Source organism: Triturus cristatus, chromosome 7 (genome assembly GCF_964204655.1).
Source record: "Triturus cristatus chromosome 7, aTriCri1.1, whole genome shotgun sequence".
Taxonomy (NCBI): Eukaryota; Metazoa; Chordata; class Amphibia; order Caudata; family Salamandridae; genus Triturus; species Triturus cristatus.
The window spans coordinates 726,853,510-726,870,921 of record NC_140590.1 but is presented as its reverse complement, the minus strand read 5'-3'; the positions used below and the strand labels follow the sequence as shown (position 1 = coordinate 726,870,921).

The following is a 17,412-nucleotide window of genomic DNA, read 5'->3' as shown; positions in this document are numbered from 1 at the left end:
CCCCCACCTCCAGAGCTTACACCTTCATGCCTGGAGATTGAACGGGGCAACCTGAATTCTTTCTCTCTCCCACCAGATGTGGTGGATGTTATTTTATCGGCCAGGCGACACTCCACCAAATCTATATACTCATATAGGTGGTCTAAATTTGTGCTTTGGTGCGGAGAGAGGTCCATTGATCCCTTGAAGGCTCGTCTGTCTAACATTCTACAGTTTGCTCTTTCTCTGGCTCAGCAAGGCTTTGCTGTGGCTACTGTGAAAGGATATTTATCGGCTTTGTCGGCTTTCCTTTGTTTGCCAGATCAGCCGTCATTATTCAACTCACCTATTGTTCTTCGTTTTATAAAGGGCCTTACAAACAAGTTTCCTCCGTCTCCTTTTGTTATGCCTCAATGGGACTTAAACCTTGTATTAACTTATCTTATGGGTTCTCCCTTCGAGCCCTTACACAAGTGTCCCTTGAGGCTTTTGTCCTTTAAGACGGTATTCCTCGTTGCAATCACCTCGGCAAGGAGGGTAAGTGAGCTTCAAGCTCTAAGTTCAAAACCCCCATTCTTGACTGTGCATGCTGAACGAATGGTACTTAGGACCAGGGCTGCGTTTTTGCCTAAGGTGGTAACTCCCTTCCATCTGGGGCAGTCCATTACCCTTTGTTGGAAACCGGGCAACCGGGTTAGCGGTCACCAGGTTCCCAGCACAGTGGTAGCCTGGCTCGAGTGGTTGGGGGTCAGGCACCGTGTTAAGCATACGTCACACCCTCACAATAACCATGCGTTCATCCGTTCCAAAAACAACACTACACCGTAAAAATTATGGAAGACAAGATGAAAATATATATGTCTTTATCTTATTTTCTCTTAGTTGCAGGCTTCACATCATAAATACAATACAATAGGATTTTCCTTCAAAAGAGCAGGTCAAATAAACAATTTTCAACAAATAGGTTCAGGACATCATTAAGCAAAGAATAAATAGATGTGCAATAAATACAGACGGCAAATAAATACTGTCAGACAATAAATACAGTGCAAGAATAAATTAGTGGAAGACAATAAATAAAGCACCTTCAATAATTAAGGTAAAGCAATCAATGACAATTACAGATCAGATCACTTTCATGAGGTCACTTGGTCTTACTTTGCCCATACACAGCTTGTGGTCATTTGGATGGCATGGGGGTGCCCCACCTAGATTGGTCAAGGCTGGGGCTTAAGCTGAGGCAGAACAAGGGTAACCTAAAGATCTGGCCCTCCAAACTACACAGCCCTTTACGGAGGTCACTGTTCCAGTCTCAGTTCACCCCTGGCACTCCCAGGCTGGTCCTAACACCCCTCTAACCCCTAGGATGGTCTTTAGGGCTCCACGGGGCCTCAGACGCCCCCTCTACCACTTACTGTCCCTTCCTCGACGATCGGCTCCGCTCGGCGTTGTGTCGACGCCGTGAGGCGGCTCCGGATCGATGTCGCTGGGCGGCCTCGACTCGATGTCGCTGGGCGGTCTCGACTCGATGTCGCTGGGCGGTCTCGACTCGATGTCGCTGGGTGGTCTCGACTCGATGTCGCCTTCCGGCGTCGCAGGGACACGGTCTCCCCGCTTCCGGGTGTCTCCGGAGTGCGATCTCCACTCCCGACCTCCGGCGCGCTTCACCTCAGTTTCCGGCGACTCCGGTGGGCGGATTTCACTCCCCTGTCGACGCCTCACCTCGACCTCGGGTGACTCCCTACTCGACCTCCGGCGCCTCTCCACGACCTCCTGCGCCTCTCCACGACCTCCGTCGGCGCCCTCCTCGACCTCTGGTGACTCCCTACTCGACCTCCGGTGCCTCTCCACGACCTCCGTCGGCGCCCTCACTCGACCTCTGACGGCTCCGGGTACGACGTCTGCTTTCTGTCAGCGCCGCTTCTCTACCTCAGGCCCCAGGTCTCCAGGCTTCTCGACGTCAGGACTTCAGGAGGACACCGCTGAACAGGTCAGGAGCTTGCTGTTCTTCCTCTTTAAGGCCTGTTCCAAATGTTCAGATCCTTAAGATGGTTCTTCTGGTCTTGGTCCCACACAGGGCTTTAGGCTGGGCTTGGTCAGTAGGGACTAGCATCAAGGGTGGGTTTCTGGACCCCACTCCAAGCACTGGTTTCCACCCCTGCTGCCTTACTCCGACCTCCTTCTATATCTGTCCTCTCTCCTCTCCAGTCAGATGCCAACTGCCTCTCTAAGATGGCCTCCCAACATTCTAAAACTGCCTCCCACTATCCCAGGATTCTAGAATGTTCCAGAAGGTTCTAGAAACCTCCAGTGAGTTCTGGTTATGTCACAGGTGACAATGGGTGGCCATCATTTTGTGTCTCAGGCCCTCAGACAGAAGTTCCAGAGGTAGGGAAAATGGCTCCCTGACCCTGCATCAACACTAACAAGTCTGGTGGTTCCCAAAAAGGAAAAATTATAACAGGGTTTGAGGCAGAAGTGGGACAAAATAAATAATGATGAGGAGGGACCACCCAAAGGGCTAACAGGTCTAACATGCGTCCCCCCCAGCTGAAAGTGGGGAGAGCTACCCAACCCCTTGGGAGTTCTCATCACTAAGGCGGAAATACCTTGAGAGACCGTCCGCATTGGCGTGGTCCACTCCAGGCCGATGTTCCACCTGAAAGTCCATTCCCTGTAGGGAGATAGACCACCTTAGCAACTTGGGATTCTCCCCCTTCATCTGCATCAGCCACCGAAGGGGTCTGTGATCGGTCTGAACTAGGAAGTGCGAGCCAAACAGGTATGGCCGCAACTTCTTCAGAGCCCATACCACTGCAAAGGCTTCACGCTCTATTGCACTCCACTTCTGTTCCCTGGGAAGTAGTCTCCGGGATAGGAAGACCACGGGTTGATCCAGACCCTCTCCATTGAGTTGCGATAACACTGCCCCAATGCCATGTTCCGATGCATCCGTCTGGACAATGAATTCCTTGGAAAAGTCTGGGGCCCTTAAGACCGGGGCCTCGCACATGGCTTGCTTCAGTTTCACAAAGGCCTGCTGACAAGCCTCCGTCCAGACTACCCGTCGAGGTTGCTTCTTAGACGTAAGCTCCGTGAGGAGGGCCACAATGGTACCATACCCCTTCACGAAGCGGCGGTAATATCCGGTGAGGCCCAGAAAAGCTCGGACCTCAGTCTGAGTCTTGGGGGATTCCCAGGCCATAATGGCCTCGATTTTCGCCTGGAGGGGTTGCACCGCTCCCCTACCCACCAAGTGTCCCAGGTACACTACCGACCCCTGCCCGATCTGGCATTTACTGGCCTTAATCGTTAAACCAGCTTGCTTCAGGGCCTGGAGAACAGTTTGCAGGTGACGCAAGTGATCCTCCCAGCTGTTACTGAAGACGGCAATGTTGTCCAGATAAGCAGCAGAGAAACTCTCCATTCCAGCGAGGATCTGGTTCACCAGACGCTGAAACGTGGCAGGTGCGTTCTTGAGCCCAAAGGGCATCACGCAGAACTGGTAGTGGCCCTTGGGCGTGGAGAAGGCTGACCTTTCCTTAGCTCCATCAGTCAGAGAGATCTGCCAGTACCCGGAAGTAAGGTCAAAGGTACTCAGATATTGGGCAGCTCCCCGCCGGTCAATCAGTTCATCCGCCCTTGGAATCGGATGAGCATCAGTCTTGGTTACTGAGTTCAGTCCCCGGTAGTCCACACAGAACCTCAGTTCCGGTTGGGCACCCGGTGGTACAGCTTTTGGTACTAATACCACCGGACTGGACCAGGGGCTGCTGGAAGGTTCAATCCCTCCTAGCTCCAGCATCTTAGTGACTTCGCTTTCCACGTCCTCTGCTCCGTCAGTCACCATCAGCAATATGACTTCGGGCCTCTCATGGTGGGGTTTGAGGCGGTTGGCATGCAGCACCCGTAGGGGCTGGCGAGGGGTCTTCAGATCCACCAAGTAGGTAGCCTTACCCTTCTTCTCCAACACCTCAAAGGGTCCTGACCAGCGATCCTGGAGGGCGCTAAGCTCTCCTGGTTCGATCACCCACACCTTCTGGCCAGGCTCCAATTCCACCGGATGAGCATTGTGGTCATACCACGCCTTCATCACTGCTTGGCTGGCTTCCAAGTTGTCAGAAGCTTGCTTCCACAACTTAGCCATTTGGCTCCGGAAGGCCAGCATGTAGCTCACCACGTCCTGGGGAAGCTTTCTGGGAGTTCTTTCCCATCCGTCTCTCACCAGGCCGAGAGGTCCACGCACAGGGTGCCCATACAAAAGCTCGAAGGGGCTGAAGCCCACTCCCTTCTGTGGCACTTCCCTGTAACAAAACAATAGACAGGGTAGGAGGACGTCCCATTTCCTCCGCAGGCTTTCAGGCAGACTTCTGATCATGCCTTTCAAGGTTTTATTGAACCTCTCCACCAGACCATTGGTCTGGGGATGGTAAGGGGTGGTGAACCGGTAGGTCACTCCACACTCCTTCCACATGGCCCGCATGTATGCTGACATGAAGTTGGTCCCCCTGTCAGACACATCTTCCTTGGGAAAACCCACTCGGGTAAAGATTCCCATCAGGGCCCTAGCCACAACAGGTGCAGTAATGGTCCTCAGAGGTATACCCTCTGGGTACCGTGTGGCATGATCCACCAGAACCAGGATAAACCTGTGACCAGCTGTAGTAGGCGGATCTAATGGACCCACAATGTCGATGCCCACCCATTCAAAGGGGGTGCTAACGACAGGATGTGGTTCCAGGGGAGCTTTCAGCTTCACCCCTGTTTTCCCACTGGTTTGACAAGACACACACGTCCGGCAATAGGTGTCGGACGACACTTTCATTTGAGGCCAATAAAAGTGTGGGACAAGCCGGGCAAAGGTCTTGTCTTGCCCCAGGTGTCCTGCCAAGGGGATCTCATGAGCCAATTCCAGGAGAAAGGCTCGACAACGTTGAGGGACAACCAAGGCCCAAGACGATCCGTGCATGGGTGCCTTGGGTTCACTGTAGAGGAGGCCATCCTCCCAGTAAATGTTGTAGTTCCCCTCAACGTTCCCTGCTGCCTGGGCTTCGGCCTGTCGCCTCAGTCCCTCAAGGGTAGGACACTCCCTCTGGCCCTTGCAGAATTCCTCCCTGGTCGGCACTCCCTCCACGTGCCACTCGGCCGGGATGGGTAGGTTCTCCTGTTCGGTAACATCCCCCTCCACGGACTCCTGGTCCACCACCTCCGGTGGCCTATCCGTCACACGGGGCGCGGATGCCAAGGCAGGCTCCTCCTGTCCTCGGTTCTTCCCTTGGTCGGCAGCCGGCTGTGCCTTTGTTCCAGGCTCCAGCCTAAACGAACTCCCCCTCCGGGTAGTCGCAGACCCTGTGCTGACACAGGCCCAGTCAGGTGTACCCAGCATCTCAGCATGAGTCCGGTATTCCACCTCCTTCCAAGCATTATGCTCCATGTCATTCCCCAGCAGACAATCGACTGGCACGGCAGGGCTTACGGCAACTCGAAGCAAACCTGCAACCCCTTCACATTCAAATGGAACCTCGGCCACCGGATAGTGGCCCATTCTGCCGTCAGCCATCGCGGCAGGGTGGAGTACATTGGGAATCACCTGCTCTGGAGACACCAGTTGGCTACGTACCATAGTCATACTGGCTCCTGTGTCTCTCAGAGCCTCCCCTCTTTGGCCGTTGATGGTGACCCACTGCCCATACTTTGTGGTATTTGCGGGCACCTGGATCTTAGGAACCATCTCCCGTTCTCCCAGGGACACTAAAGTGACACACGCCCACTCCCTTCCCTTATCTAAAGGCATCTCCTCCCCGAGCACTACACTAGCTACTCCGGGGGCCTTTCCTCCGATGGGAGGGGGTGGTCTTTTCGGGCACTTCACATCTCCCTTATAGTGTCCGACACCACCGCACTCGAAGCAATGGACAACCCTTGGCTGCTGACTCTGGCCAGGATTAGGGTTTCTGGGTGGGTTAGCCCTAGGGGTGAATCCCGTTCCCTTCCCTTGGAAACTATTTTGGGGGCCTTTAGAGAACTCCGTTTTCTTTTCCCCTCCCTCTTTCTTCTGGGGGGTGCCCTGTCCGGTCTTTTGAGAGTCCCCTCCAGTCCCCCTTGTGGACACCCGGGTACTAGCCCAAATGTCCGCCTCCTCAGCAAGCTTCCGGGGATTGGTCAGCTTGCTATCCACCAGGTGTTGACGCAGTTCGGGGAAACATTTTTCGAGCAGGTGTTCCTTCAACATCAAATCAAACAACCCCTCGTAGTCCCTCACCTCGCTGCCCTGTATCCATCGATGTCGCTGGGCGGCCTCGACTCGATGTCGCTGGGCGGTCTCGGCGGTCTCGACTCGATGTCGCTGGGCGGTCTCGACTCGATGTCGCTGGGCGGTCTCGACTCGATGTCGCCTTCCGGCGTCGCAGGGACACGGTCTCCCCGCTTCCGGGTGTCTCCGGAGTGCGATCTCCACTCCCGACCTCCAGCGCGCTTCACCTCAGTTTCCGGCGACTCCGGTGGGCGGATTTCACTCCCCTGTCGACGCCTCACCTCGACCTCGGGTGACTCCCTACTCGACCTCCGGCGCCTCTCCACGACCTCCGTCGGCGCCCTCCTCGACCTCTGGTGACTCCCTACTCGACCTCCGGTGCCTCTCCACGACCTCCGTCGGCGCCCTCACTCGACCTCTGACGGCTCCGGGTACGACGTCTGCTTTCTGTCAGCGCCGCTTCTCTACCTCAGGCCCCAGGTCTCCAGGCTTCTCGACGTCAGGACTTCAGGAGGACACCGCTGAACAGGTCAGGAGCTTGCTGTTCTTCCTCTTTAAGGCCTGTTCCAAATGTTCAGATCCTTAAGATGGTTCTTCTGGTCTTGGTCCCACACAGGGCTTTAGGCTGGGCTTGGTCAGTAGGGACTAGCATCAAGGGTGGGTTTCTGGACCCCACTCCAAGCACTGGTTTCCAGCCCTGCTGCCTTACTCCGACCTCCTTCTATATCTGTCCTCTCTCCTCTCCAGTCAGATGCCAACTGCCTCTCTAGGATGGCCTCCCAACATTCTAAAACTGCCTCCCACTATCCCAGGATTCTAGAATGTTCCAGAAGGTTCTAGAAACCTCCAGTGAGTTCTGGTTATGTCACAGGTGACAATGGGTGGCCACCATTTTGTGTCTCAAGCCCTCAGACAGAAGTTCCAGAGGTAGGGAAAATGGCTCCCTGACCCTGCATCAACACTAACAAGTCTGGTGGTTCCCAAAAAGGAAAAATTATAACAGGGTTTGAGGCAGAAGTGGGACAAAATAAATAATGAGGAGGAGGGACCACCCAAAGGGCTGACAGGTCTAACACCGTTCCTTCTTTCTATCCTCCCCCTCACCCTTCCAAGGAGGAGGAGAGACTTCACCGCTTGGACCCTAAGAGGGCGGTGAGCTTTTACCTGGACAGGACAAAGGACATCAGAGTTGATGACCAGCTCTTCGTGGGCTTTGCTGGCTGCAGGAAAGGTCGAGCGGTGCACTAGCGCACCCTTTCCAGGTGGATTGTCTTGTGCATCAAGATATGCTACTCCCTAGCTGGTAAGGAGCCTCCGGAGGGTTTGAGGGCTCATTCTACCAGAGCGAAGCCTTCCACATCTGCCTTAGCTAGAGGTGTTCCAGTGGAGGATATTTGTAGGGCGGCAACTTGGGCCTCCCTCCACACCTTCGCAAAGCATTATTGCTTAGACACCGAGGTGAGGAGGGACGGACACTTTGCGCGATCCGTCCTTCAGGACTTTCTGGTATAGAAGGGTGGACACCCTCCTCCGGGAGTGGGGACTGCTGTGGAATCTATTCACAAGGTGAGGAATCCACTGGCAGATGTATCCATCAGAAGAACAAGTTACTTACCTTTGGTAACGCTTTTTCTGGTGGATACAGTATCTGCCTGTGGATTCCTCACTGACCCACCCGCCTCCCCGTTGTCCATCCTTCTATACCGGTATTTCTATGCCTGTAATTCTATTGATGGGTTTCAAGTGTGTTTATCACTGTCAAAAGCATTATGTTAATTCTTGTGCTTTACTGTTTATTTTCCACACTGAGTGTGTTGATATGCATATTGTGTACTGTGTATATATATATTGCTGTCAGTCTGTCCATGTGCCTCGAAGGCACGGAAAAAAGGGGCGGAACTGACGTCATCACGCCGACGAGGTCTTCTTATGGAGCCGGTGACGTCAGCGGAGTCGCGAGCGGAGCCGTGTCTCTGTGACGTCGTCTTCGACCCCATCGGCGTGGACTGCTACAAAAGTTTCCGAATGTTGCTGGCGCAGGGGATATTCACAAGGTGAGGAATCCACAGGCAGATACTGTATCCACCAGAAAAAAGCGTTACCGAAGGTAAGTAACTTGTTCTTCTCTTTAACACAAACTTGGGCAGGAAGCTCTTGGTAGAGCGCATTGCGCACATCCAGATCAGTGCAAGCATTTCACCCAGGTTTCCGTTGATCCCTAGAATGTTGTTTACTTGAAATCAGCAGTTGAGGTTGTGTGGCCTATGACTCCTGCATAACAGGCCGAGTGCTTCAATCAGTAATCGCTCACTGCTTATGTATGCAGTCAGACATAGAGCTGAGGACAAACAGGATATCAGCAGCCACGGGCCATTTTACTGTAAGTGCCCCAGGCACAACTTATGCACGCCATGGCACTTTGGTGGCATAGAATGGGCCTGCAGAGGTTTCCGCAGCCCCTTCTAAATATGATACTCAACGGGCCACATGTTGTGCCTGCATGATCGTGTTTGACGTTCCTCCATTTGCAGGAAGGTCGGACTCCATGCAAACGAACAAACACTTTGTCTCAAAGAAGCTGTTTGAAGGCACACAGATTGTGTGACAGATAGAGACGCATAATCTGTGTGCCTCCAGATGCACAGTCTGTATGATTCCAAGGGCACCCCTTGGAAAGGAGCCCTTCCCAGACATCCCCCTGCAGGCATATATGGTCACTCACTGTACCGGCCTGCATTGGCATCTCTGTCCCTCTTTGAAATGCAGAGAGAAAGACGGACTAGTGGCTACAGACAGCTGGTCCATCTTTCAGTAATGCTCTGCTTACAGGGCAGGTGTGAGTTCACGGCTGTGCTGGGAACAGTCCATTCACTGTAATAGGGTGCATTGACACTGCCTGCCCCGGACTGACCCACTTAAAGGTTTGCCTCAGCGCAGACCGGGCCAGTGCTCCATGTTTGTAAAGTGGCCCAGGAATGTCCACTGCAGTTTCTGCTTACTGTAAGCCTCAGGAGAAATACTGTATGATTGGGACTCAGCCTCCGGAAGACATGGTTTGAACAGCAGTCGGAATAGCTTCCAGAACTGTCATTTCAACGAGGACTCCAGTGCGAGGGAAAAGGGATGTTTTGGAGTGCTTGCTCCCGGAATCAGGACGGCCCTGTAATGAGTGGGCCCTACCTTAGTGCTGTAAAGGAAAACCTCTATATTGATCTTTAGCTCTCCCCGAGCCAGCCTATTCCCACTTGTACCTCAGTGTGACGTCACTTAGCTCTGAGAGAGCAAGTTTGATTCATTCTGAACTTCACCGTGTACCTCCTCAGGAATCCAAGGTGAAAGATGTGTGTGCTTGTTAACAGGCGTTCTCTATGCACTTTGTTTTCTCTCCTTTTAACCTGAAAGGAGTAGAGGGAAGCCCGCGCCTGCAGACTTTGAAGCCAACAGGCTGCCTGCTCCCTATAAGGATAATGGCGCTGGCACTTCGGCTTATTAGCAAGCTGATGGTTGTTCCCGTCTGCACTGATGTGTAAAATGTGGATCTATGTTGAAATGAAGAACGCTGGAGGGGTGAATTATACTCTAATAATAAATCATCCCCTAACTCTAACCCTATCCTAATCTCTAACTTTTTTTTTTGTTTAATCTCTAGTATCCTCCTAAATTTGTTACCTCTTTTTTTTTAATTAATTGCAAGAGATTGTTTAAGTAGTACTTTAGTTTTGGGAATAAGGTGAATCCCCTATTCAAGTGAGTTTCACACAAGTTTTATTTTCCTGTTGAGTTGGGGTGAATGGAATAAGATAGCACTTAAACGTTTCTTAAGAATGTATAATTTGGAAACAGAGTTTAGGCAAATAAATTGCTTCTTAATATGTGGCAGGCAAAATACAAATATGTTCAGAATTCGTGTATGGATGTTTTCTCACCAGACAAGTATTGGCTTCTAGTAACATAGGTTATCAGATGGTGTATGCCTCTAGCCATCTGTCTGCACAATAGCAAGCAGAATTTTGCAGAACTGTAATAACAGAATGTTGCTGTATCAGCACAATATGGGACAAATAGCTGCTGATTTATAAACTTTATAGCATCGAATCATCAAACTGTCCATCACAGCTATACAGGATTAGGTCATTTCAGTCAATATTGAAGAACTAGTAAAATATGGAAAGGTTTCACAATATTTGCAAGTCCTCACAAATCAGTCTATGACTCGCCAGTTTCCAGGATTAGTTAACTTTAGCATCCTGTTGTGCAACATTAGCCAATTATGTAAGAATTATGCAGAAATAACATACTTCACCAGAAACGAAAACCATGGTGATCTTCGAGATTTTAAAAACTAGCACCTGTCCACTTTTGGAAAAATACAAGCTTAAGACATATTTGTGAGGAAAATGTAACTTGTGATTCAAAGATTTTCATTTTTTTTAAAGTATGACATTTTCAAACCAGGTTTTATTTTTAAATCGAAATAATTGGTGGAAAGTATCATAATTCCTTTAAGTGATTAGCATGATTCTATGTGCTACCACAGTTGAAAAAGAAATCGGTCTGGAGTGTCCAAACACTAAGGAAAGTTAGTGAAAGGTCTACTTTCATACTTGGTACTCATATTGACAGTCTCAGAGAGATCAGAGGCTAAGTCTTCACCACCAGCCTCTTAAACCATCACCAGCACACATGTACAGATCACTATTTCATGAACCACTGCACTTTCTTATAGGTGGAGATAATTAGCAGCACTTACAGTAGGCCAGTGGGAGGCCATACGGTGAATTGCGTTCATAATGTATGCTGCACTGACACGCAGTCATTTTTATAAAGGTTTATAAACCGCTGTGGCTGGGTTGTGGGATAAAGAGTGACTCTCCACAACAACTTAACTTGTTTAATAGATTTTACACTGCCTGATAGCTAGCTACCTAGTCCAAGAAGTTAACACAATCTTTCCCGAGGTATGTTTAGACTAACATTTCGCTAATTTTAATCTGTGTGGGGCTAAACCTACATTTCATTTTCGTGGTCTATAAATGGGGCTTCATTTCATCTGGGTAATTATTATAGCATTCAACAATATCTCATGAAAAGCAACTTTGAATAAAGGCACTAGGTGCACAATATTTACTGTTAGCAGATAGTGTTAACTAGCATCGTCATGTAATGAATGTAAATATTTTTGTTTCCTAAATAAAGCGGCTGAGTTCGACTGAGATCTCCTCTGATAAAGCAGATGGTGGCACACCGCCTCTCAAAACTCAAGACCAGCCAATAATCACCAGCAGCCGGAGTGCTTTGCGCACCTCTTCGGGAGCCAGCAGTCAGCGCTCAGCTTTGTCCACACGGGCACAGAACCATGTTCAGTCAGGTAAAAAAGATGGCCTCATTTCATGGCATGGGCACACTCCCAGTTAGCTGTCAGAGGGATATGTTCTTCCTCCTTGTTCATGTCTTTAGTGTGTGTCCCCTTTGGAAGTTCCTCTGCACCTTCTTGATGCTTGTGCTTCCTGAATGATCCCTTATATCCTTCACACCTCCCATATCTCCTGTCCATATTGACTGGTCTGTTCATCTCTGTGCAATTTCTTGTTTCCTGTTCCAATTCAATTGTTCCTTGGCACTGTGCAGCACTTTCGTGTCTGTTTTCTTTGGAAGCTTTTTCAGCCTCATGCAAGTTTTTGGGCTCTATCCCTATTACATAATTTCTTCATACCTAGAATTGGGAATGCCCCTAAATTGATAGAGCCAGAAGTCTGGCTTGGCCCGAATAGCGAAAGCATGTGCAGATCAATGAAAACATTTGATATGTAAATATGATAAAGACTCTTTACAATAAAGAACATTTTATTTCGTCAGCATGTATGTTTCAATTTAATGCTGTAGATGACACGGCTATATTTGATGACTTTCATTGAAAGTAATAGTTTCTAAACAAACCTACATTATGGAGAGACGGGGGCAGTGCTCGACCTGGCTCTGTTTTAGTTTACCAGCCCACAAAGGACAAGAGATGAGCCAGATACGTGGCCAACGCCAGGCTCCTGTGTTACTTGCTTTCATGTACGTAAGGCTCCTTGGTGTATATCCCCATTAGATGCTTCTTTCAGCCATCTACAGCTCTCTAGTACCTGCATACTTCAGATTGTATCTTAAGGCAAAGGCAGCTCCATGGTGCCCATCCCCATTGAATGTTTAATACCCCCTCTGTTACTCTTTTCCCATTGGACAGTCCATTGTTTATTTTGGCTTCCTGTTTCCAGCCCCCCTTTCAATGGTTCTTTAAACTATGTGCTGTTCCTTGCTGTCTGTCCCCATTGAATGGTTGTGTCAGCCCTGTGCAGCTTATAGTTGTCTGTCTCCACTAGGTTGTTCTATCAGCCTTGTGCGGCTCCTTAGTGCCTAACACAATCGGATGGTTCATTCAGGCTTATGAAGCTACTTATTATTTGATCAAATCGGATGTCTTATTCATTTATATGCTGCTATTGCTATTTTTCAGTCCCATGCAGTGGTTCCTTCAGCTGTTTGGATCTCCTGGGTGTTCGTTCTTGATTGTCCCTTCAACCTTCTCTTGTGTCTGTACTCAGTGCATTTGTCCTTGATGTGTGACCACATGGTATGTCTTATTCATCCCTTTGCAATTCCTTCTGATAATTCCTTTAGCAACAAGCTCTACCTTGATGCATGCCCACTCACCACTTTTCCTTCACCTCTTGGTGTCCATACTCCAGTGGATGGTTCTTCCAGCCCTGTGGAGCTCCTAAGTGTCTTTACATCTTGAATGGTTCCTTCGGCCTTCTTCAGCTCCTTGGGGTTTGCTCCAATTGGGATGGCCCTTCATTGCTGTGTAGTGCCATTGCATTAGTCCCCTCCAATGATTTCTTCAGTCTCTTGCAGGTGCTTGCTCTCTATGCCAGTTTGACATCTCTGTAAGCCTTGTGTGGCTTACTGGCCTCTTCCCCCTCTCCATTGCTACTTCCTTGAGCCCCGGGCAGCTGTCTCATTTTGAATATTTATTCAACCCTCTGCAGATCATTGGTGCCCGTGCCCATTTGATTGTCAATTCACCCTTGTTCGGTTTTATAATGTCTATCCCAACGAAATCACTTTTGTCTGATCTTATGTAGCTCTGTGGCCTCTCTACTTTAGCATTTGGCTTAATTTAATGTTTCCTTCAAACTCCTTATCATTTTCTTCTGTGATTTCAGGTGACACAGGTGTTGCTACATCGTCTCCATACCCCAACTCTGCTCTTCAGCAGTTGAGTTCTCAACTAGGTGGTTTGGATAGTGATGAGGAGTGTGATGAAGAGGGCAGTGACAATCTGCAGCATGAAGAAGGTCAAGCAGAGGCGGCCAGCACCGATGAAGAGGAAGAAACACAGCTAGTGGTCCTGGACCCTGATCATGTAAGAATACACCACTCTTTTGATATTCAGATATGTGTATCTCTCCTGCAGTCTGATCTGCCTCAAACATGAGAACAGGTAAACAGGGGAAATGGACATTTACTAGTAGAATGGCTCTTGTGAAAGGTGCAGCGTGCATATGACTGTCTCTGTTACAACCGTAGATGCTTTTTAGAAACTTCTCTTTTTATTGCAACCCAGTTTCCCTCTGCCCTCTTTTAATCTGTGCCTCAATCCAGTACCTTATTCACAAACTCTGGACCTGGTACGATTGAACTCACCCAAGCCAGTTCCTCTGCATCACCCTTACCTTGAATCATCAATAGTATGGCCCCATGGCTGCAAAATCATGAATAGCGGCCTGATCTGTCACTGCAGAGGGAAAACATACAAGAGATTGAGTGCAGTTACCTTGTTTTTCCAGGCCTTACCATCCATGCCATTAAGTGGTTGCTCATGGTATTTTTTGCTTTTTTTCACTTATTCATAGATGTATTTTTGTATGGTTAGGATGTGATGCAAATGATTCTTTCAAGCATTTGCAGTGAAAGTGACCAAGTTTCAACATTTTTATCTGAGCATTTTGTGATAACATATTAGTGCTAAATTTTGTAGTCTCGTCTTAAATGTAGCAGCATGTGATGAGGGTTAGGCCATGTGGCTTCAAAAGGAGGTCCATGTACATCAGGTAGAATAAAGCTACAGCAGTCGATGAAGTCTTATGTCCCCCTTGAGGCTTCAGGTGTTGTAGCCTGTAAAGGAGTCTCATGTGCATCATGGGAGCTGGGTGTTGTAGCTTCTGATGGAACCTCGTGTTGTATTCATGGTTGAATTGTTGTAGCCTCCTTTGTAGTTTCATATATCTTTTGAGAATTTGTGTGTTGTAGCCTCTGAGGGAGCGTCATGCACATTTTAAAGGTTTATTTCTCATAGCCGCTGATCGAGTACCACATGCATCACAAGTGTTTGCTTTAGCTAGATGAGCAACATATATTCCATAAAAGACGGATGATGCCACCTAACAATTTGGTATTGTTTATATCATTGTGTTGGACAGTTTTGCCTTAGATAGAGTTCTGTTAACATCATGAGCGTTGGCAGATGCGGCCGGCACAGGTAACAGCGGAGGGTCGGTGGGGCAGGCGCAAAGCGAGGTGGGGGGGAAGTCAACAGACGACAGGATAGGTAAAATTAAATAAAATAAATAAATAAAACCACTTACTTTGCGCACGCCAATTTGCTCACCAAAATCTATCACTCCCCTTTTGAGGATCGTTCATAAACTTGGCAAAGAAGGTGGCCATCCTGGGGTCGATCTCTGGGGTAAGAGCCACCTTTTGGTCTAAAGAGGGGTGAGGACACTCGGCCCTCAGGTGATTAAGCCCCTGTTTGCCCATAGGGGCCCTGATTTTTGCCACCAAGTATTTGGCGACTTTGATGGAGTGAGCCCACTCAGAGGAGCGAGGATGCAATATCTCCTCAGGATTTAGCAAATCAGTAGAGTCATCAGTCGTAGCTGGGTATCGTGGACGGGAACCGGGGTTGGGGGAGGGGCACCAGGGTCTTGAGGTGCCTGCACCATCTTCAGCATCATCATCACGGGGGTGAGGAGAGGCCTTTGGAGGGGGGGTACCTAGGGCAGTCACACCCAGATTGGCTGTAGGAGGTGGGTGTTATGTCAAGAAAGCCTCCCTGAGGCGCTTGAACGTGTTATAATCCACCCTCGCCTCACAAGGGTGCTTAGCTGAAATCGGGTCTGGATCCTGGCTGAGTTGAAGGGATGGCCGGGGCTGGAGGCGCGTGGGTGGCAGTCATCTTTCTTCATGTGCGTGCCATCTGTTAGGGCAAGTACTGCTCCATGGGTGCCATGGCTTCCTCCACAGCCCGATAAATAGAGGAGTCTACTACCTGATGAAATTTGTCATCCCACGGAAAGGCACTCAAAGGGTCTCCCTCACCCAACATCTCTTCTGACTGCTCCTAGGCAAACCAGGTTGAAAATATGGCAAGCACAGAGCAGTAGTTGCTGCAGGAGGCCTATAAACCCCTGAGGGAGCGCTATTTTGGTGCTTTATGATGGGTACAAGCGGGGCAGAAGCGCTGCGGTCTTTATTTTAAGGCTGGGTGTCAGCTTTGGCGAGGGGTGCCCATTACTGAGGAAATTTGAAGTCACGTGCTGTGATCATAGAGGTGCACTGTGTCACAGAGCCCCCTAGAGGGTGGAAAACCACACAGCCGAATAAGCAGCACCAGATTGAATTAAAATAAGGAATCGGTAAATTACCGAATACTTAAAACCTGCCTCCTACATTAGTAAGGGCTAAATACCGGTCGGTAAAGGGAAAATTACCGATTTTCGGCCGTTACCGGCCGGTATTTAGCTACCTACATATGGCCCTTGGGGTGGCATTCCCGCTTTGTCTAATTCTTCTTAATTGAGGCCCCAGCCCTCCAGATCAAGAGTTTTTTTCTGCATTTAATAACAGAATTAACATTGATTGGAAGGTTGTTATGGTGCATGTTTTCTTTTCCACCAAAAAAGTGTGTATTTGCCAGAAGTTGCTGCCCATGTATAAATATACCGAATAATCACTTAGGGAACGGATCACTTGTCCTGTGTAACCAGGGTTTTTATATTTTGTATAGTATACTGATAAAAAACCCTCATTCACGTACAGAGGAAGGGGTGGCGGTATATCTTGATCCACCGCCTTACTCTTAAGAACGTGACAGCATCATCATAGGGTTAGTTTTTGTGCTTCCTCCACCCGGAGGTAAACCCCTGGTTAGATCAGTAGTGATCAGTGATAGAGGGGTTATGTACAGTGACTTAAAAATAGAAAATCGTTTAAATATAGTCTGATCTGATAGGACTATCAAATAAATGACATTCTCTAGGCTAGTTGTCAATACTTTGAAACTAATAGTTTCAAAGAAGTTGGTGTTTATGAGCATGATTGGGCAGTAAGATTGACATCAAAACTAATCTTTGTTTTAGGAATCTTAATTAAAATCCTTTAATGAAAAGTTTCTGGGGTGGGTTGCCAATATCGGGTTTGGACTGTCTGTAGAGGGGCCATCAAAGATATCTAAAGTACACTGGATTCTGTTTATCGTTCCCTGGGCAATACAAAATACCCTTTCTTTGCTGCCTCCTGTTTCATCCTAGAAATTCCATAATTGTGGCAAAATAAAGCTGTGAGATGGCGGCCTCAGTCTACATATCTTTCTCTGTCCAGGGCTATCATGCAAGACTATCCTTTATATGATTGGCATATGCAAGCATACATAAATCTGTATTACCTCACTTGGCCATTAACGCCCACATTGTCTCCTCTTAAGTCACTTCATGTTCACTGAAAAAGATATTTGTTGATCATGTTCTTCCTCATATTCCAATATTTGTCCAAGAACTTTAAAGAAATAAGATTTTGTTTTGTTCCTCTATTGTCCATTTTGTTGGCTATTGTTTACTCAGCTCCACCAATCACACCTATTCCTCACATTCTCTGTCGTATCTGTAAAGCGCTTTGACACCCTTTGCGGGATAATTGTCTGCGCTATATAAAAACCCTCAAATAAATAGATAAGAGGTTTCTGAATCATATGGATGGTCTCGATTCCCATAGGAGATGCTTTGTTTCCTATTGTAATAATGATCCCTCCTGGTGGGGGGCGCAAGGCCTTGAAACTGATTTTGCGTCACCACAGATCCAATCCAGCAAGAATTTGATGCAGTTAAGCAACTCGTTTTGTCATAGCCATCATCATT

The 17,412-nt window shown here is 48.6% G+C and overlaps 1 protein-coding gene across 1 annotated transcript in view; it reads left to right on the top strand.

Annotated features, from left to right (window-relative positions):
- CCDC40 (coiled-coil domain 40 molecular ruler complex subunit) overlaps positions 1–17,412 on the top strand; it is a 708,731-nt gene that overhangs the window by 68,907 nt on the left and 622,412 nt on the right. The window contains exons 5-6 of the mRNA XM_085617438.1: positions 11,429–11,600; positions 13,441–13,640. Of these exons, the coding sequence (XP_085473564.1) occupies positions 11,429–11,600; positions 13,441–13,640 (372 nt within the window). The remainder of the gene's footprint in view (positions 1–11,428; positions 11,601–13,440; positions 13,641–17,412) is intronic.